General features: G+C 44.5%; 1 protein-coding gene and 1 pseudogene across 1 annotated transcript; both read right to left on the reverse strand.

Moving 5' to 3' along the window:
* Positions 1–1003: 1003 nt before the first annotated feature.
* LOC130705972 (leucine-rich repeat-containing protein 37A-like) lies at positions 1004–9422 on the reverse strand (annotated as a pseudogene).
* A 2606-nt stretch (positions 9423–12028) lies between these two features.
* On the reverse strand, positions 12029–22486 carry LOC130705836 (RAD52 motif-containing protein 1-like). The gene is made up of 9 exons (XM_057535189.1): positions 22414–22486; positions 22003–22055; positions 21443–21622; positions 18137–18259; positions 17603–17669; positions 16515–16613; positions 14766–14854; positions 12874–13001; positions 12029–12190 (listed from the first exon to the last, which is right to left on the reverse strand). The coding sequence occupies exons 1-8, from the start codon at positions 22484–22486 to the stop codon at positions 12900–12902; spliced, it is 786 nt and encodes a 261-aa protein (XP_057391172.1). The 3' UTR covers positions 12029–12190; positions 12874–12899.

Below are 22486 nucleotides of genomic sequence, written 5' to 3' on the forward strand. Positions count from 1 at the left end.
TCGGGGCGCCTGCGCACGTGCGCCTGCACACGCGCGCGCCTGCGCACGCGTGCCTGCACACGCGCGCGCCTGCGCACGCGCTGTTTATAACGGAAACCTGAAGGGGGGAGCCAGTTTGTTGGGAGTGGGACGAGGGCGGTGCTCGGACCTCTCCCTCACGCCTCCCACTCCGGGCTTGTCTCTGCCTCTAGGTCCCCTTCCACAGGTGGCACTGTCACTATATAATCACTTGGAATCATGCAGCCCTGGGCCTGTGCTGGGGGAGGCAGGAGGTGGGTAGGTTTGGTGCTGGGCTGAGCTGGAGGGAGGCGAGCAGCACACAGCTGACCCGCAGTGGGGTCAGGAGAGGCCAGGGCCTGAGGAGGGCCGTCTTGGGCAATGGCTGCTCTCACACATTCTTCTTTACCCTGTCTTTCTGGCATCTCCCTGCTAGTTATCCAACGGTTGGGATTTTTTTTTTAAAGAAAAAAAACAACCCAATGGGAATTTTCCACCAGCTTGAAATGGTGGAGAACCCCCTACCTTGGTACACAGGGTACACATCTGTACATGAGTTTGAGAAGTTGGGAGAAAAGTCAGGCCTTGGCTCCACAGTGGAGGGAGGCCCAGTGATCCAAATATTCTGGCAACCCCAATGACCGTACGAGAGGGGCCAGAAGTAGATGATCCTCTATGGGCAGGAGGTCGAGCATGTTGTAAATAACTGGTACTTGATGAACCAGGAGAGAGAGCACCAGAATAAATTGCTATTTGATTTACTCATCTATGCCCCTTGAGGATGGTATGTTTTCCAGTTCCCAGGGACTGATGATACTGGGGAAACAAGGGAGGGAAGCCCCTCTTCATCCTTCTACTCATCCTCCTTTGCCCACGTTTCCTCTTGTGGAAGTACTGGCTACCACGAGGGATTCTAGTTTCAGCTCTGCTTCTTCTTGCAGGCCCCTGTTATTGGTATATAAATATTCAACTATTTACATTTTAATTCCTTACCACATGGTTAGACTTGGTTATGAATTTATACACTTTAATATAAGAAAAAGAAGTATTTTACAAGCAATGCTGAGAAGCCGATATTAGAAAATAAAATTTACCGGTGGCTTGAGGCAGAACAGGGCTCACTCTGTGGCTGTCTCGTGTGCGGTCTCACTTTCCTCACCCGCCTCTTCATCAACCCAATATGCAGCCAGAAGCTTCTCTGCTGGGGCTTTGATGACTTCCCTGGGGTGAGAAGAATAACGCCAAGGCTTTTTACTTTTGAAAGGAACAATGATAGTTCTCATGATTTCCTCATTTTAGATGAGAATTTTAAATTGTCCCCTACCATTTATGGTACATCCTTATAGAAGTACATCTCATCCTCATCAGAAGACTCCCTGTCGTGTAGCTTTTGTGCCATGTTTTCCTTGCGTGTGGCGTTGAGAGGCCTATACACATCCCTAAGCCAAAGTGGCCGCCTTCTCCCGAAAAAGCCCTCCTGGAACACAGAAAGGGAAATATTAATTCAGCATCTTCCCTGCTTTCTCTGGCCACAGTACTATATCCCTTTCAAATTTACCTGACTCTCACTTTCCCCTGAGCTTCTCTTACGCAGCAGAAATCGAAAAAAGCCCCTTGGAGGAAAACACACACAGTTAGTGTTACATGTCATTTTTCATCTCTCTCACAATGTGTTATCTCTGGTCTTATTAGGACTAAATGGGTACCTCAGTCCATAATCACAATGAGCAAAATCACCACAGACCCGGGATCTTGAAAATCATTCCATGCATGCTGGCCTTCCAGAAGTTCTCTGTGTCTGTCCAAAAGGCCACCCCCCCCCCCCACCCCGTGCCTCCGGGGAGACCTTTGCATGTGGCTTAGCATGGAGTATAGGCAGGATTTTCAGCCCCGTTCACCTTTCTTGGCCCTTGGCCAAGTGCCCTCGTGCAGTGAAAACACTGCACAGCGGCGCTGGGCAGAAACACGTTACTCTCTAGATGTGCTTCACACCAGTCCGCTTCGGACTTAGTCGCACATGCAGCATTTGCTGGGGGTGTGGCTGTGGGGAGAAGGTGCTTTTATTTTCCTGGCTGCTCTATCCTATCCTATAAGTTGAATCACACCAAGTAAACACCTGAACCCAACTAGCAAAGTTATCTATAGCTCTCTGACTTTCATACTGCAGGCTGTCACTGAGGTGTCAGTGAATTGTGAAATCAGTTGAAAGGCCATGACCAGCAGGGAAACACGAAATACTCTTTTTGAATACAAATAGAGTAGAAAAAAATCAGAGTGCACAATAAGTTTGTTTCAGAAACTACTTATGCCCATATAGTATGTGTATACTGAATTGTGACATAAAACGGAGCTCACAGCCCAAGCACAGTGTGATCAGTAGAGAAGTCCTCAGTGGAAAGGGACCCTCTTCTTTTTGATAATCACTAGCAGTGTGATCATGGGGCAAGATACTTTCCCTTTCTCTTTCTCCATTTCCTTATTATAAAAGGAAGAGACAAACTACTGTCTAAAGTTTCTCCCGGTTAAAGTTCTATGAGGTTTGGATAAAGGGAATAGAGAGTAGGGGCCTGAAAAACAGTAGGGTGAGAAGGGAAGTTTTCTTGCCACTTTACAGAAGGGACTCATATGTGCTACCTTTCGTCAGCTTTGAGTGAGGCCAGCCCCTAAATCCCCAACCATGTGGCCCTCCCTACCCCAGAGCCTCCTAGAAGGCCTCTGGCCTGGCCTGATGCCTAGGAACCAGGCACCAGGCCAGCAGGAACAGGTGCAAGCAAAACCTCTCCCCGTCCACCCTCTTTCCTTAAAGGACTAGTGAAAGCAGATGAATCTGTGCCAGTCCTGTTCTAAGTCAGCTTGGGCTGGGGAGCTAATTCTGCTGATAAATAAATTAGGGTAAACCATTAGGGTAATTAAACATTCTTCCTGCCTTTGGTGAGGAAATTGAAATAGGTGAGTTCTAAGTTCTCCTCTAGTTGTAAAATTCTGCTTTAAAAGACCAATATTTACCTTCTGCTTCTTTTTTTATCTTCCCCTTTTGCAATTCGATGAGAATAAATCTGTTTTGAAAGAAAACATGATCATGATTATCCATTACAACTATTTCCAAATCCTTATTCATTCCCTTTTACTTTAAATCTTATCTACCCAGTGAGATGATAACTTTTTTAAGGAAAGGAATTCTACCCTGTTTAATAATCCTTTGCCTCTTCCACAGTACCTAACTTAGGGTCTTGCATGCAGCTGGCGATATATTTTATTGACTGCTTTAGATAACGTTCAACAGGTCGTTCCTAATAAAAACTCTTAGAAGTAGGAAAAGAAAAGAAAAGTATCTAGCAGAAACCTAAGCCTTGTTTTAGAGTCAACAACAAGAGTAGGATGCCCATCATTACTGCTACTATCGATCAATGTGGAGGAGGTCTTAATCAGTACGAAAAGAAAAACGAAGTATTGGAAAGGAAGAGACAAACACATTTGCATATGAAATGAGGGACCTAAAAAGACCAAAAGAATCAACCGAAATTTTATTGGAAGTAACATGAGTAAGATGGCTACATACAAAATCAAGAGATCAACATATAAGCCTCAATAGCTTTCCCATATAACACAAATAACTCACTAAGAAACAGAAGAAACATCCCGTTTACTCTATCAATAAAAATGCATAAAGTACCTAGGAATAAACTTAACCAAAACTTTGTAAGACCTATGTGATGAAAATATTAAAACTTTTCTGAAGGACATTAAGAAGAAGTACTACATGGCATGAGATACCATCCTCCTAGAATGTTGTAAAGAGGTCAATTCTCATCAAATTAACCTACAAATTCAATGCAATCCATTTATATCCAAAATAATTTTTAAATAAAACCTGGCCAGCTGACACTTGGTAGAGAATATGTGTAAGAATAGTTATGAAATGTATGAAAAACAAGGTCAAAGAGTAGGACCTTGCCCTACCAGATATAAAATATGTTATAGAGCAACTGGAATTAAGCAGTGTGATATTGGTACTGGTACAGGACAAGGTAACTGGATCACAGAATAGAGTCCAGATGTAGATAGTATATGAGACCAGGGAAGAAAGAATAAACCATTCAGTGAAAGATTTGAAAACAATTAGATCTTCCTGTAGGGGGGGAAAAGTTAGATCCCCTGCCTCAACCACACTAAAAAACAAATACAACAAATTCTAGACAGATTACAAAAGTACTTGAAGAAAATATTAGAGATTATTTTTACGTCATGAGGTGACAAAGGCCTGGCTAACAAAAGCCACCCCACATGAGCCATGAGGAGAGGACGGGCAGATATGGTGGCAGACTGTCAACACACCTCCTACTCTGCACAGCCCTTGCCCCCTTTTCCCCTGGACTGTTTGTCTTCTTCTTGTTGACTTATAAAACTCTTGGGAGTTCCCTGGTGGTCCAGTGGTTAGGGCATGGCGCTTTCACTGCTGTGGCCCGAGGTTCAATCCCTGGTCAGGGAACTAAGATCCCACAAGCTGCACAGCATGGCCAAACCCCGCAACCCCCAATAAACAAACAAACAAAAAACTCTTTATAGTAAAGAAATACTGGTTTTCATTGAATTTCAGTGTTTCGAATCTTTCCAGTGTTTTTGTCTCTAAGGAGACAAGACAAAAGAGTGGAGTAGGGAGCACAAGCTTTGCAGTCGGGTGAAACTGGCTTCTGCTTTTGGTTTGGCCACTGGGGCCTTACATTGATCTCCTTCATCTATGAAGGAGGGATAGTAATATCATCTTCACAGAACTGTGGGCATTAAATCAGACAATATATGGAAAACTCTTCATCTTACGCTTGGCATGAATCAGTGCTAAGCTGGTGTCACAGACAAGATGGTGGACTATATCAAAGGCTCTGCTTGTGGCATCAGGCTCTGAAGATTATAAAAGATTATAAAAATACTGCTTTTATTTCCTTCTAATACCTTTATGTGGTCTTTTTTCACATTTATGGAAATATGTTTATTTAAGATGAAAAATGGGGATCTGCTATTCTTTACCCCCCAAATAGTTAGGCAGCTAGTCTATCACCATTTATTCATTTTCCCCCACTGATTGGAATATTAAAACATGACATTTCAGAAGTCTTAAGAACACATGGGTCTATTGCTGGACTCGATGCTACTTCAAATAAATATTCGGTTGCATGATTCCTCACTGTGGAATTGACATAACGCCTCACCTCTCTTCCGTTGAGCACCATTAGTGTCTACCATAGGAAGAACACTGCATGGCCCCTGTCCTCGAAGAGCTTATCATATAAGTGGGGAGAGGAAATAACGGTTAGGACTCCTCGCTTTCGCTGCCTAGGGTACAAGTTCAATCCCTACTTGGGGAACTAAGATCCCGCAGGCCAAAACAAAACAAAACAAAACAAAACAAAACAAATGCAAGGTTAAACTCTAGAGAAGTTACAAACAATAAAAAGGGGACTTTACAGAAATTCTAAAAAAGCAAAAGGCCACATGCCACCTGGAGATGTAGAGGGTACAGTCTGGGCAATGGCCAATGATTAGCAAGCTGACCCCATGCTAGTCCCCAGCCTCCTAGGCTCAGAAATCATACTCTTCCTCACCAAGAGACAACTCGCGTCTTCCTGTTGTGGCAGTCTCACTTTATCAATATCACAGGATTGATCAAAAATCAGAATGCCAAATTATTACTTGACAATGAGAAATACATCTGTTCTACACACAGGGCATCCGTGTCTACACAGTCAGAGAATTACCTTCTGTGGAGACAGGCCTCCGTGGCACACTAAAGCACAATCACACAATCGAAGGCTACTTGGTGACAACAGAATTAGAAAAGGAACCAGCTGAATCCAGAATTTAATGGGAAGGCCTGAGGTAGCTGGATGCATCCATCTCCTCAACAGGCACAGCCTGGCTAGTGGGCCTGACTCTTCAGTTCTGCTGCCTAAGGTGCCATCTCTACTCTCGGGCAATGGGAGGATGGGCGCTGCCCATGTTGGTCTCTCCTCACCTTTTCTATGCTTTCACTACTGACCAACCCTCCTGCAGATAGACTCATTTCTCTTTAGAAGTTAGTACATCATGTCAGGTTTTATTCAAGTCTGATAGGCCAGGAAGCCATTGGTCCTTACACATCTCTGCTCAGCTCCATGATGTGCTAACCTTGCTGTTTCTCTCTTGGGGGGCTGCCTTTTAAAAAACTGCTTCCCACTTTTGTGAGCTCTGAGGGGAGGGGACTGCTTTGCTATGGCCCCTAAGAAATGGTGACAAACCTCACAGGACTAGGATCAGGAGGGCTGGAGTATTCAGGGAAGGCTTTATGAAGAAAGATATCTGAACTTGAGTTGGCTTTTGAGAGGTTCATAGGACTTCCACAGGCAAAGCAAAATCAAGGAATTTTAGATGGCCAAAGGCACAGACAAAAGCAGGCATGGATGTGGTGTAACTAGCGTATACTGAGGAGCTGCTTTGGCTGCAATGGAGGGCTGCCATTACAAGAGAAAAGGTAAATAAAGTAGGTTGGACTGGTAGGGTAGAATCAAGATTGCCAGCTTATTAAAATCACTCTTTTAATGTTAGCCACTGTCTGCTGGGAAAATTAATAAACTATTATGTAACTGAAGAAAAGATAAACAGGCTAGCTCCAGGAATAGGCTACTATAAATATGACATGCTTTAGGGTAGCCTGCTGCAGGATTTTACTTGCAGTGTTTTAATGGAACCTACCTACGCAATTCCTAATACACTGGAGAAGCAAGCTGTTAAGTAAGTCTAAGGATTTGACGAGATCACACTTTGATCTTTTAGGCATGTCCTTTTAGCCCTCCCAGGGTGACTGATAGCTCCATGAGTGTGGAGATCATACGTCTCTCATCACTTCAGCCAACAAGGAAAGAAATAAACAGTAGAATGAGAGTGACTGGCGAGTACATCAAATCAGCATAGTTTTTGAGTTGAAGAAATTTTACTATCATGTCAACTCTGGCCTTCTTATAAACTTAACTTGTCAAAATAGTCCAATGGCTTGTTATCATGGATCCAATTCCATAGAGATCTCCTGGGAGTGGAGTTTCTTTCAAAATCCTATGGGGACTTCCCTGGTGGCGCAGTGGTGAAGAATCCGCCTGCCAGTGCAGGGGACACGGGTTCGATCCCTGGTCTGGGAAGGTCCCACATGCTGCGGAGCAACTAAGTCCGTGCGCCACAACTCCTGAGCCCGCGTGCCTAGAGCCGGTACTCCACAATAAGAGAAGCCACGGCAGTGAGAAGCCCACGCACTGCAATGAAGACATAATGTAGCCAAAAGAAAAAAAGAATAAAGAAAAAAAATCCTGGGAATATACTTTTCAGTAAAATAACAAAGTGTATCTCAGTCCTCATGACTAAAGAGAAGAATCAAGTAGTAGTAGGTGGAAAGATGGCTTTGATTCTCAGCTTGTGGGTTCTGAATCTGAATGAATTATTGTCCTTACCTCAATGAGACAGAGAAGTGTAACCAAAATCGTCACTACTACAGTTACAGATATTGCCAAGATGAGTTTGTTGTTATAGCCATATCCTGGAACTTCTTTTGTGAGCTAAAAAAATAAATAACAATTTTTTACAAACAAGGAGATAGAAGGGATGAAAGCTAACTCTTCTTAAACCTATTCTAAACAATAGCTAACTATTCTTAAACTACTATAAAACCCAATCCTTTCAGGCGAGTAGCTTCTATAAGAACAAGCCAAATTTAATGTTATTAATCTTATCATTAGCATTTTCTTCTACAATTTATTTATCTTGCGTTACGTCCTTTTCTCGTCTACCCTAGGAATAGTGGCACACTCTCTCAATGAGCAAAGTGGGAGATCACTGTCTTAGCCAGTGTCATGGCTGAAGATAAGATACAGACTAGGAGCCCGTGGTATTCCTGCTTGGGCACGTCCATGGCATGTCCTAAACTGAGTAAAAGTCCAGGTCCCATGTTTCAGGGGTTCTCCTCACCTCACTTGACTCCTGCTCTTTCTGCTCACTCTGGGCTTCTGTGCTCTCACTGATATAGTTGTCACTTTTCCACTGGCCCGTATCCCATTCCGCTTTGGACACCTTTACTTCCTGCTGCTTGCTGAGAAGCTTCATCAGGAGGCCTGTTCTAGAGATGAGGTTGGCACAGGCCAGCTGCACGTGGGTGTCCGAGCACTCTATTATCAAAGTCTGGATAACATGAGAAATGAGCCTTCGCACGTCATTGTTGGGGATGAGGGACCGTAGCTGCCAGTTTAGCTGAGTTTCAACTTGATCACCCGGGGACGTGAGCCCTGGGAAAGTGAAGCCTGTGGGCTTAGAGGATAATTCAGTGCCCATGTTGTGGTGCTCCCATTGTGTTTCGTTGGTGTGTTGAACAGGTGGCATACTGTTGTCTGCAGCAACAGCAGAATGTGTAGTGGAGACATCCTTATGGGTAGTGTTTTCAGGGCCGGTTCCTCCGGGCAGAGTAGAGTTTCCTGAAGAAATAACTACTTCAGAAACATTTTGTGCAGTATTGTTTTCTGAAGTAGTGTTTTCTGTAGAAGGGTCTGAAAGAGAAAATAATTCTGGAAAAGGATTTTCCTGAGAAGTCACTTCTCTTGAAGGTGAAACAGCTTCTCGCGGAGGGGAATTTATGAGACTCCTCACTACAGAGAACGGAGGGCTTGCAAGCATCATTCTATTGAGTGAACTTTTCTTTCTGAACTTTCGACTCCTTTTGACTTTGGGTTTTCTCTGGACCCGATGAGTCCTAATTTTATGGAAGATGTATTTTTTCCCAGAATGTGAGATTAGTTCAAAATCCTTAATATTTCTAACTCTAGCCTTTGCATCCTCTAAAACAAGTATAGTGTTGGATAAGTCTTTTGATTTGCTTTTAACCTCAGATGGGGACTTTGGAGGGATGGAGGCAGAAGGCCTGACCTTGAAGTACTGTTTCAGGGTAGAGGAGCCTGCTGCCTTGTATTATTTTATGAATGAAGAATCCGCATTTCAGGACTTTCCCACCAGCTTCCTGGGCCTCTGCACCGAGAAGCTGTTTCAGCTTTCCTGGGGATGGCCTCCTGAGCCTTCTTTCTTCAGCAGTGCTCGCCACAGATGGCTGGGCATTCTGTTTCCTCCTGACGCTCTCATCTCCCACTGCTTGGAGGTGCATTTTCTGTAGGCCCCTTGGGCCCTTGAGGACCCTGTTCACTCTCAGCAGCTTTTCCTCGGTACTCTCAATCTTTGCTGGGCTGTCTTTCTGTGGTTGGGCAGTTTCCAATTTCTTTTGAAAGAGGTAGCGTTTAAACATGGCACTTAAAAGGTTGGAACGTGTACGCGTGGCAGGTTTTTCTTCCTTTTTAACCTCATCAAATTTTTCTTGAGTTTCTGCATCTAACACATTTTCCAGAAAATGGAGTTTCCTCAATTTATTTTTATGAGTCGAATTCTTGTGTACAGGCTTAACAGAAGGGCTCCTTGTATTGTTTTTCAAAAGGCCCAGGGGCGTATCTCCATCTTGTATATTTGAAAAAAGAAGTTGAAGGAATGGTAATAATGTTGATTCCACATCTCCTAGATTTCCCTCTGAGATGTAAGGCAGTATGTAATTTCGTGCACTGATAATATCACTTTTATTATTAAAGTCCAGCTGCTCATTCATGAAGCCTGACAAGCTGACAGCACTTTTATCTGAGGATGCCCTCTCTGACTCAATAATCAGCTCGGTGCTGTTGTTCTTCTTCCGGGCTTGTAACACCTTCATCAACGATCCTTCTGCATTCCCAAGAGATGTTTCTTCGTCTGTCAAAAAAGAAGAGACTGTTTTTGATCATTGAAGACTGATAGGACAGATTTTTGTCAGTCCAAAGCCAAATGAATTAGGAATCAGTCAACGTTTGAGTGCCACTTAGGAGAAAAAGAAGCCCACACTTAAGCCTATGACTGGCAACAACAAAATGTGAAAAAGATATCTCTTGAAAAAGTGGCTATCTACTCAGAAAATTCTGTAGTGTGAAATATAGTAACTATATTCAGGATTACTCCACTGGTTCCCAGAGGCCAGTACTCAAGAAAAGCCAAGGCTGGAAGACAAATACTCCCCTACTCAGCTGGACTCTCTGCAGATCTACTGTGACTCCTCACATTCACATACCCCATCCTGTCCTGCCTCAGAGGCAGAGGAGTGTGAGGCTTCCTCTCTCCACCTCTTTAGTGTGCTTGCGTTCTTGCTACTGTCACAGATGACCACGACAACAACCGCCACAAACAGGTCGTCATCTGGACATGTCCTTCTCCACCCACCCACCGAGTCCTTTGCTCAGTCCCTGCTTCCATATATCCCAGCCCCCGTAACAGAAGGCTCTATACAGAAAAAAACACTATATCCGCCCTGGCTCTTTGCTAAAATTTGGGCAGGGATCTGGGCTATAAGTTAAGAGATTTGCCAGACTGTATGCCAATGTGGAACGTTCAACAAATCAGTGGAATAATACTTGAGGTCGTAAAATGCAGAAGGGAAAAAGCAACTTCTGTCAGATGGCTACTTTGCTTTCATTTCATTTTCCTTCTAGTATTTCCAGCTTTACTTGGGGAACCATCCAAAGCTTCTGACTGTGTGAAGGTAATGTGTACCATTGTGTAGCTGGGCTTCTCTTCCAAAAGGATTAAAAGTATTTTTGGTGAGGGTCAAGGAGGAGGGAAGGGTCATGAGAAAGGAGGAGCATGGGCTTGCAGAGAGCCCCAAACTGGGGACAGGAGATCGGGGCACTAGGGTCATAGCACTTACACCTCTGATCTTGTTTTTCCTCACCTGTAAAAGGAGATTAAAAATGCCTTTACTGTCCACTTCTGGGGGAGAAGGGAGTAATATAATTAGTAAGAACAATTGTTTCGGGGAGTTCCCTGGTGGTCTAGTGGTAGGACCCGGCACTTTCCCTGCTGTGGCCCGGCTTCAATCCCTGCTTGGGGAACTAAGATCCCACAAGCTGTGTGGCACGGCCAAAAAAATAAAATTGTGTTGAGGGCTTCCCTGGTGGCGCAGTGGTTGGGAGTCTGCCTGCCAATGCAGGGGACACGGGTTCAAGCCCTGGTCTGGGAGGATCCCACGTGCCGCGGAGCAGCTGGGCCCATGAGCCACAATTACTGAGCCTGCGCGTCTGGAGCCTGTGCTCCGCAACAAGAGAGGCCGCGATAGTGAGAAGCCTGCGCACCGCGATGAGGAGTGGCCCCCGCTTGCCACAACTAGAGAAAGCCCTGTACTTTTAAAGCAGCCAGAGGAAAAAACTATACACTACATATAGAGGAACAAAGATAACAATGACAGCAGAATTCTTGTTGGAAACAATGTAAACGAGAACTCAGTGGAATAACATCTTTAAAGTAGTGAATTGAATTCTATCAAGGTAGAATTCTATACCCAGATCTGTCAAAACAAAAGCAAAATAAAGACTATCTCAGACATACAAAAGCTGAAAGAATTCATTACTAGCAGACTTTCACTATAAGAAATGTTAAAAGAAGTATTTTTAAGCAGAAGCAAAATGACACCAGATTGGAATATGGATCTACACAAAAGATTAAGAATACTGGAATTGGGACTTCCCTGGTGGTTCAGTGGTTAAGAATCTGCCTGCCAATGCAGGGGACACAGGTTCGATCCCTGGTCCGGGAAGATCCCACATGCCGCGGAGCAACTAAGCCCGTACGCCACAGCTACTGAGCCTGCACTCTAGAGCCTGTGTGCCACAACTACTGAAGCCCACGCACCTAGCGCCTGTGCTCTGCAACGAGAGAAGCCATCCAATGAGAAGCCGGTGCAGCGCAACAAAGAGTAGCACCTGCTCGCCACAACTAGAGAAAGCCCACGCAAAGCAACAAAGACCCAACGCAGCAAAAAATTGAGCTCTTAATACCTAGAGGTGGAAAAACTATTTCAAATGATTGATGACCTTCAGCCTGATCTAGAGCTCTGTTTTTAGTCTTTTATGTCGAGAAGGCAGAACCAAGGCCTGATTCTGATTCCAATCCAGCACTGGAACTTCCTCTGGGAGCTTTTGATGTTGGGTTTGCTCATTACTCACATCCTGCTGTGGAACAGCAAACTGATCTGGCCCTGTAGGCAGCTCTCCAACCGAATCCGTGTCCGGGTGTGGAACCTCAGTCTCAGTCAACTCCTGATGAGGCGGGGCCAACATCTGGACTGGAGACGAGGACGTCAAATAATTAAAGCCCCCGGCTTCTGCCAGGGGTGTAAGGGCATGGGGCAACTTGGGAGGGGGGTCTGAGACGTATGAAGACCAAGCCTCGGTCAGCCGCGCGGGGTTGGGTGTCACCTGGACGGGGTCCAGGGCCCACTCCGGAGGCTGAACTGCCAGGACTACTAGCCACAGTTGTTGCCACATGACGAAGAGCCGTGGCAACCAAAGGCGCAGCCGGGACATAACACGCGGCGGCTCCCAGGCGCAGTGACCCAGGCCACTGAGGAGCCGGAGCCACATCCTGCGTCCGAGCTGAACCGCTATGCCAGCGCCGACGCCAGGGCTCACGTCAGCAACCGCGTGCCCCTCCCCCGCCTAACGTCCCACCCGTTATTTACGACGTGTTTATTTCCGCCACCACCGTTATTAGGTTCGTGGGGAGATCCAATGCGCGCCACCAGAGTGGGCCTTTTTCCCAGAGTCCCCAGGGCGCAAGCCATTCTTCCCCTTGCAAAAGCGACAATTACCTCCTGCCGGGCCCTCTTCCCAAGCCCTCCCTGCCCTCCCTGGCCCCAAACAATGAGGCGGGATTTGGGCTGCAGACCCGAGTGGCCCCAAACTCCAGCGGCCCAGGGGTGGCGGGGGGTTGGGAAGGATGCAGAGCTTCCCAAGGAAACCACAGGACCTGGCATTCTGGGAAATTCAAAAGTGCTAGTCCAGTTCTGGCAATGTGAACTCTTCCTCCTCAAAGCTCAAGTCTGAGAGGCATTCTTCTCCCCTTTGGCCACACGGCTGACAAGAAAAGTAGCTGACCTGCAAAATGAGCACCAGCTAGGGTGGCGGGAGGGGAACACACCTTACAGTTATTCTAAAATGTTGCCATTTCCTCCAAACTCTCAGTATTCACGTCTCATGATTAATTCACCACTCTATTATTAGGGGTTACCACTGAATCAGTGATGACTCCAGAACTTCTGTAGGAGGGCTTTGGGGCAGGTGAGCAATTCATTCTGGGAAAGAGAGTCTAAAACCAAGTGAATGGCCCTTTACATTAGCATGGGAAAACTTCCCCCATCCCACCTTGTCTCAACAGAGCCATCAATCTAGAAAAAACTACAGTGTCACTTTTCAGAGGTCTACCCTGTGTGCACACACGGAGAAGACACTTAGAATGTTAAAGTCAGCATGTTAAGTAATTTTCTTGAAATACTCTAACTAGCACCCAGTTTACTTTCTTCACAGTCCTTTTCGTAATCTATTTAATTTTAGTCCTTTTTAATTGTCTGGTACACCTTTAACACCTAAACCCCAAGAGAGAAGGAGCTTCATCTTATTTCCAGTGCCTAGCACATAATGGTTTCTAAATGGAACTGATTCCAAGATTGGCCTCATTTAGGAATGGATCTGTTGTTATAATCAGGTTTCCGAAATCTTTAGTACCAATACGGAATCCTTTCCTCTCACATTTCACAGGAAGTTAGACTTCTTAAAGCCCAAACATGGATATGTTTGAAGTTTCCTTGACTGATTTAAATTGAATTAAATTAATTATTTTGTACAGGAAAAACTTTCAAAATTTTTACATTTTTCAGAACATAACCACCTTTTCTTTCTCTACTTTCTTCCCTTCAAAACAAACTTTGCAACATTGGGGTGAGTTAAGTAATCAGAAATCTAGCCCCAAATTAAGCTCTCAATGACATGAAACACATTTTTTGCTCCTTTTTAATAAAAATCCTATATGCAGGGCTTCCCTGGTGGCGCAGTGGTTGAGAATCTGCCTACCAATGCAGGGGACCCGGGTTCGAGCCCTGGTCTGGGAGGATCCCGCATGCCGTGGAGCGGCTGGGCCCGTGAGCCACAATTACTGAGCCTGCGCGTCTGGAGCCTGTGCTCCGCAACGGGAGAGGCCGCGATAGTGAGAGGCCTGCGCACCGCGATGAAGAGTGGCCCCCGCTTGCCGCAACTAGAGAAAGCCCTCGCACAGAAACGAAGACCCAACGCAGCCATAAATAAATAAATAAATACTTTAAAAAAAAAAAAATCCTATATGCAGTACATTAATGTTTTCTTTTAGCAATTACATTGACAACTTAATCCCTAATTCGAGGCATCCATATAATTGATTTACAGAAAGGTTCTTCTGCAAAACATTTAACACAAGATATATATGAGATGCTGAGATCTGGGTAATATACCTTACTTGAAAGGCATGAATAGTTTTTAAACACTGTAGCATAATCACACTTAAGGCCATAGTTACTTTGTTCCCAAATCCCTGCAATTCTATTTGAGGGGAGTTCTAAAAGGCCTGTGTCTTCTCCTGTGTCCACAACTGTAGACGTACACTGATGGCCCTCAATCCTGCTCTCCAAACTTCAAGTAAGGGGCCAGAGACAAGGCTCGGGACTTGGAGAAGTCCTAGAAATTCCCTGCCTCAAAAGCAGATTCAGAGTTTCACATTTTCCAAAGGATGACAGAGCTGAGTAGACCTGCCAAAGTCTTCCAAATCCTGCTGGTTGTTTTGAATTACGGCTACACTGGCTGTGTACCCCTTGAGTTTTTATCTCCACATACTTGAATTAAATCCTGTAGTTCCTCTTCGGTTCTAGCATCATCGGTGACCTCTTCACAGGGTCTATATGCCACAGCTATTTTACCACTTTCTGAAATAAAGTTAACAAGGATCAATTCAGAAGTTTTCTTGTTCTAAAACTTCCTGTATACAATGGTAGCACCCAATAATTAGACATTCTTTTGATTTCTAAAAGCAGAAAATAAGAGCATTTTCCTAGAAGTTCCCTCATCTGACACATCAGTTTTTAATCATAATTATTTGTGAAAAAATATATAAGAAGTGTCAACTTTGGTTCAAAAACCTTTATGATCTTAGAAATAAGAACTAAGGAATAATGACAAAGGAATGAAAAGCTGTGGAAACAAAAATGTTCAATCACAATACAAGTAAATAGGAAGGCATTAGGTGGGGGTCAAAGTGAGTTCAAACCTGGGATAGATACCACTGGACTATAATAGATACTTCATATTAGAAGCAAGGCAAGTGCCTACTCCTTGGGACCAAAATTCTACCAGATACAATGAACAAAGCTTTGGAGACACAGACAGAGAGAGAGAGCATTTGAACGCTCTACTGGCAGAAACTGGCCCATGTGCCTTTTGGACAATACAGCTTTCCTCAAGGCAAGCTAGAGCCACCAGGCTTTTTGGTCTAAGGAGTTTTGAGTACATATAAGGAATACCTTTGCATATTAGGGACAAACAACCCAGACATTTAGTTTGGTTCTTAAAGGTTGTTACCCAGAGTTGACAGCTGATGGAGATTCTGCCTGATGACCAGGGAAGTCAAACTTCACTGGAAGGACTGCCCAGCCTGGAAGGCCAAGACCAATCCACGGTCAACTCTTACAAGCAAATAAGGTCTCTGACAACTTAGCTAGGATTTCTCAGTCTCTACGCCTGCAGGGCTGTGAAGCAGGGGAGCAATTCTGTTCCGGGAATCTACTAATCATAGAGTTTCCTTTGGGCACAGCCTGTCACATTCTCACCGCTGTATAACTCGATAGGGAACACAATCAACGCTATTCAGTAGCATGACCACTTTCAAGGCTCACAAAAACGTAGCCGATTATTATATAAGAATCATATTCACCCAATATATCAGAAATGAAAACTGAAATTAAACTGATTCCAAAAACATAATCTAATAAACTCTTCAACAAGAAAACAACAACGATAATAATAATAGTCAATATATTTTGTCTGCTTACTATGTTTCAGGCATAGTTCTAAGCTTTTTACATTCATCATCTCATTTACTCTTACAATATCCCCCATTAGGTGATGAGCTGAATTACTAACCCTATTTGCAGATAAAGAAATTGCAGCTTAGAGATATTCAATACCTTCAGATGTCTCTGGCTAGAAAAACCTAAAATTGCAACAACAACAACAACAACAAAATCTAAGAGACAAAGTTAGGACTCAAACACAGGTGTCCAAGGCTTATAATCACTGCACTATTCTGTATGATAAGCAAGCAATTGAGGAAGAACGGGACCAAACACTTTCTGTATGAACTGAGGCAAGTCATTCTACATCTCAACACTGGGGACAATAATAGTTGCTGTCGTTTTTCTCATAAATGCCACAAAGAACAAATTTAAGACTGCTGCTGTGACAGCATCTGGTGAATGAAAGAATATGTAATGTTTTAGATAACCATTACTTTCATCCAATTAACTTTTCAAATAAGTTTCTTTGCTCACTGAAACTGAAGCACTTCAAGGACAGTCAAAAAGGTCTTACCTAAAACCACAATCAGCAGTTTCTGGAATGCATCTGTCATAGCCTTCTGAATAGCAAGCTTCTGGGTTACCTTCCTTTTCATAAGGAATGATAATGACCCTAAATCCAACCAAAAGAGATGAATTTAAAATGCCTGCCATCTGAATAACTGATTTCTAGGTTATATGTTTAAAACTAAAAAAGCATCTGTGAATCTTAGCTCACTACCTTAGTGATTAAGGGCAGGCACAACACTGGGGTACAGCTGAATGTCTCTGTTGTAGGTGTACCCTGGCATGGCACAGTTTCACTGCTCAGATCTATTCTGGAAGTTCCTAAAATACTAACTAGACGGGAAATGCAAACCAAGGACGTGGCACAAATCTCATATTACTCACAGATTTCAAATGGACAAGCTGAGGCTACACTGCTACAGACCCTGCTCTCCTGTGCCTAAAGGGCTGGATTCATACAGTGAGATAGACTTGGTGGTAGTGCAGATGATCTGGCCTCTCCTCAACCATCACCCACTCAGGTGGATGGTGGAGCCTCCTCTACTCCATTCGCTAACAGCCCTGCCTCTGACTTAAAACCCTAAGCCCAAGTGCCATGGATTCTAGGAAAAAACTCAGTACCAATCGGAATCCCCTTTCTAGGGATCTACATTTACTTTTTCCACTCAGGCCCTTCTATAGGAGGCAAAGGACTGAACATTTACACAAGAGTTTATTTCAATCTTTAGACAATGATTTTGTTGGGATAACTGAAGGCCAGAAGACATCTGTATTTGAAGGACTATTTTAGCACAAAACAGATTATTAACCAAAAACAAAAAGCAAAAACAAAAACTAACTAATTTTCCCTCCTCCTAAGCTTCTTGGCAGGCAGTCAGTTCTAAAATTCTAAAGTTTAAGGTGCTGTCAGGTATCGCCTAAGATAAAAACCTATATTGTCAGGCAGAAAAATTCTGCCCAGGGCTTTAGTTGCTTAGAAAAGGTGATGATGTATCTGAAAAGTTGAGTTTCAGAAAGAAAGGAAAAAAGAGCAATCCCACTCCCTCACCTCCCCCCCCACACACATACTGGAAAACAGACCTTCCTCCAACTTACCCAAAGGTTCCTTCCTCAGCCATGCCAACTCCAGGACTCCTGCACTCGTGGGAGGGCAACACCACCTCTGAAGCACAGAAGAACTTCAGGCTATTGCTTCTGAAGTGGTGTCACAATATCTTCATTTTCCCTTTCTTCAAGGTTAGAAAGATCCTGAAGCTGTTAGGATTTTGAATGAAAGGCTAGACTTCCAAATATTCTGTTGTTAGAAATTAAAACTAAACTCCAGCAATCCCAGGTAATAGTTGAGGTATGCTATAGCTTCAAAATCAAGTGAGACTTGCACATGAATGACTAGATAGGGACAACTCTTTTGTATTATATACCATACAAATACTGGAGAAAATTATGGACACCACCATCCAAGTCATTGAGATTATCACTAATTCTAGGTGGCAGGCCAATGCTCAGATACTTCCGTGTGGAAGCCTCTCACATCTCCTCCCCATAGCCCTGTTCCATTCTTCTCTCTCAAGTCTAGGAGTTCAATGTTGAAAGGAGTCTGGTTAGTCAAAGAAAATCTACAGAGTTTACCTTGATGATCCTTTTTGACCACCCATTGAAACCAAAGTAGTAATTTGCCAATTCTTGGCATCTGGAGCTGTTTGGGGCAAGCGTATTATGTTGAACCGCCTTATGTCTGGTGCCGAGACGAACCTGAAGACATAAAAGACCTAAAAATATCACAACCCTACACAGAGACTTATTTTGGATATACCTGAGATTTATCAATACCAATTTCATAGAGTGGTTGTGAAGATTAAGTAGGACATTTTAAGCAATGAGTTCACAGTGAGCCCTAAATAAATGTTATTTATTATTTTTAAGTCAGTACTTTTCTGCATCATTTCCAGGGCCCCTGATTAACCGGAAGGTTCCCTGACCTCTGGTGGTGAAAGTGATGATGAAAGCAAGCAAGGAAGCCCAGCAGAAGCCTGTTATGGGGCTGGGGGTAAGCAAAGGAAGTGAACTGTTTTAGTCGTCTCATCCTGTAGCTCCTGCTTGAGAATATGACCTGAAGAGGAGATAAGATGGACCTGCCACTGAATTAGGACCTTAATCTGTAGCACCCCCTCCCCAAGTTACTAACCCCTGTTAGAAGAGGGAATACGTATACCTCGATAAATGTAAATAAAGCAACCAAAAGAATTAGAGGTTCATCTGCATTAACAAGCTTCTTTGAGAGTGCAAATATTTCCAGTCTTAACTCTCTAAATAACTTACATATTACTGTGGAGTTTTTACATCACTAGTTCTTTCTTAAATGTCTATTTCCATTTTGAACAGGGTGCAGTATGTAAATATAGTCATAAACATTCAAATAATACAAATAAAGTCAAAGCATTGTTAATTCTTTATTGATGTGTTTGTGCATCTTCCTCTGTCACTAGTTTATGAGCTCCTTAAGTGCTTGAAGGAACCATATATTATTCTTTCCTTGTTACCAGAAACAAGCATACATCTTGGCACATAATAGAGGAGGGATGGTCTGTTGACTGAGTGAATGAATGAGTACATAAGACAATGAAATTACTTTCTCCAACTGAAGCTGCCTGCTGGGAAGGAGAAATGAAGACTAATTTTTAAATGCTGAGTGTCGCAACATTTAAAACAGGGAAGCTAGGCCCTGTATGGTGAGTCATAATGGAGCTGTCCTGGACAATTAGGAAGCTTCAGAAGGGCTCTGAGCCCCTGGGTAGTAGAGACAGTTGACATCTGGGATAACCTTGCCACAGTTCTTGCTGGCAAACATTTCCCTTCGTGCTACTGAGAAAAACTCAGATACATTAGGCCTTTCCTTCATTTTATTTGAAGATGTTATTCTCTTGTCTGTATTTATAAAAAATACAGGGGAAAAAAGATAAGAAGTATATTTGCCTGCTAATGAATAAAAGAAGACATAATTGGAACTTCCCTGCTGGTGCAGTGGTTAAGATTCCGTGCTCCCAATGCAGGGGGCCCGGGTTCGATCCCTGGTCAGGGAACTAGGTCTCACGTGCATGCTGCAACTAAGAGTTTGCACGCCACAGTTAAGGAGCCTGCGAGCCACAACTAAAGGAGCCTGCCTGCTGCAACTGGGGGAACCACGTGCCGCAACTGGGGAGCCCTTGAGCCGCAACTAAGGAGCCCGCCTGCTGCAACTAAGACCCGGTGCAACCAAATAAATAAATAAATAAAATTTAAAGAGAACGCATAATTAAAGTAGGTAACAATTTCGGGGGTGCGGGTAGTAAACTAAGGCTCTGCATTAAATAAAGAAATCGAATACGAATGCCCTTTCCTCTCAAGTCTATAGTGACTTGTAGAACATTTTCCTCATTACTCTATCAGTGACGGGCTTTATGCTGTGACAATCTCAGAACCTAAGCTTATGGAATGGTCTTAATGTCCAATATAAGAAAAGAACTCATTACTCACAACTGATACCAAGTAACTGTTTCATAATCTTTCCAGGACCATCCGTAATATCTGAGGGGTTATGTGAAATGGTCGTAGGGTCCACAAATTAAAGAAGGTCTGACACGAAATCATTTCAATCCCAGGGAGTACAGCCAGGATTGAAGAGGGTGTTAAACAGGGTACAGAAGTGGGAGGTAGTGTACCTGGAGTCACATCTGAGGAGAGTTCTCAGATTCAATAAAGGTGAAATCAGTGAGTAAAGAAATAGGGGTGAGAATAGGCAGCAAGGTCAGTAGGAAGTAGCCAGAGCAAGAAGCCAATCAGAGAAGACACACAATTATAAAGTGAAAGGTCTGGGAAATCGAAGCCTCACTCACTTATTCAGAGGCATTGAAAAGGTCCTTGAAAAAGGAATGGTGGCTGAATGGAGGAGGCACATAATGAAATCTTAATTCTGGGGAAGTAAAATTGGATGGCATGTTAATATGGAATAAGGTTTCTACAAAGCATTAAAGACTATTTTAACCATCTTCTGGAATCTGAAGGGAGTTCTGAATAGGCAATTTGAGAGTGATGATGATGATGAAGCCTCCTTTATGTTACATCTGACAAAAGTTTGTCAAGCTTGGGACTTCCCTGGTGGGACAGTGGTTAAGAGTCCGCCTGCCAATGCAGGGGACACGGGTTCGATCCCTGGTCCGGGAAGATCCCACATGCCGCAGACAAACTAAGCCCGTGTGCCACAACTACTGAGCCTGAGCTCTAGAGCCCGTGAGCCACAACTACTGAAGCCCGCGTGCCTAGAACCCGTGCTCCACAACAAGAGAAGCCATCGCGATGAGAAGCCCACGCACCGCAACGAAGAGCAACCCCCGCTCTCCGCAACTAGACAAAGACGGCGCGCAGCAACAAGACCCAACGCAGCCAAAAATAAATTAATTAATTAATTTAAAAAACAATTTGTCGACCTCACACATTTGAAATCTACATAAAAGTAAATATAAGGAAGACTCTTGTGAAGATTTCTTAAATTAAGGGGCAGCATAAAATGACATGGGGTTTAACATCAGTTCAGTTTGGGTTTGGCCTCTAGTTTCCACATTTACTGTCATAAACCTTAAGTAAGTCACTTAACCATCCTGAGTTCGAGTTTCTTCATCTAAAAAAAAGAAAGAAAGAACTGGGGAACTGGGGGATCAGTGGAGCAGTGCATCTGAGAGCATTCTGTACACCACAGTGCTGTACAAACGTTGGCCTTTTATTTCCGCCCCCCGCCCCCCCCCCCACCTTGGGATCTTAGTTCCCGGACCAGGGATTGAACCCGGGCCCTCAGCAGTGAAAGTCCTAACCACTGGACCGCCAGGGAATTCCCGATGGCCTATTCGTTTTAAATTCAGCACTTCATCCCAGTAGAGCGAGGAATTCCACATTTGGACCCACCTTCACTGGAGATGTCTGAAAAAGCTGCTTCTGGTCGCATGCCTTTTGGGCTCTGTGGGCATCCCTTGCTGAATAAACCTCGATGATGGCATAGAACACAGGACCGGCCACTGCTGCGTTTGGGAAGACTCGGACCGAATACAGAAGGCCAAACTGGGAGAAGACTGTGAACAGAGAATGCTGTAGGGTGGGCCCATGCTAAGTAAGTGCAGGAAATTTCACGCCCAGGAAGCCAAACCGCCCGTTCCTTTCTATTCCCCCAGCCCTTCGCCGCAGGCAACTGTGGTGATCCTGCAACTCCAAACACTTCTCATTTCAGGAACAGCTTTCCCTCTGAAATCCTAAGCTTCGAGAAGCATTAGGAGGCAATGCCGGCTGTTGGGAACTATCTCTCAAAAATCTGTGGGGGCGAGCTGACTACTCAGGTCGGCTCTAGAACTAAGATTCCTCTCAGCAGAGACCACAGGCAGATGAGGTGCTGAAGCAGTACCCCGGGGCGCCCAGTTACTGGGGCGCGGGGTGGCTTCCTCCACCCCTCCCTCCGCCGCAGCTCAACTCACTTGCAAGGCCTCGGCCGTGGGTCCAGAGCTCAGCTCCCACACCAGCAAGGTTTTTTTTTGTTTTTTGTTTTTTTTTTTTTTATTTATGGCTGTGTTCGGTCTTCGTTTCTGTGCGAGGGCTTTCTCTAGTTGCGGCGAGTGGGGGCCACTCTTCATCGCAGTGCGCGGGCCTTTCACTATCGCGGCCTCTCTTGTTGCAGAGCACAGGCTCCAGACGCGCAGGCTCAGTAATTGTGGCTCACGGGCCTAGTTGCTCCGCGGCATGTGGGATCCTCCCAGACCAGGGCTCGAACCCGTGTCACCTGCATTGGCAGGCAGATTCTCAACCACTGCGCCACCAGGGAAGCCCTACCAGCAAGGTTTTTTCACCCACGAAGGGAACCACAAAACGTACCAACACCACCATCCTACCTTTACTGCGCGAGCGCGGCTCGGGGCGCCTGCGCATGCGCTGCGCCCGCGCGGCTCGGGGGCGCCTGCGCAT

The sequence above is a fragment of the Balaenoptera acutorostrata genome, chromosome 20 (genome assembly GCF_949987535.1).
Source record: "Balaenoptera acutorostrata chromosome 20, mBalAcu1.1, whole genome shotgun sequence".
NCBI lineage: Eukaryota > Metazoa > Chordata > Mammalia > Artiodactyla > Balaenopteridae > Balaenoptera > Balaenoptera acutorostrata.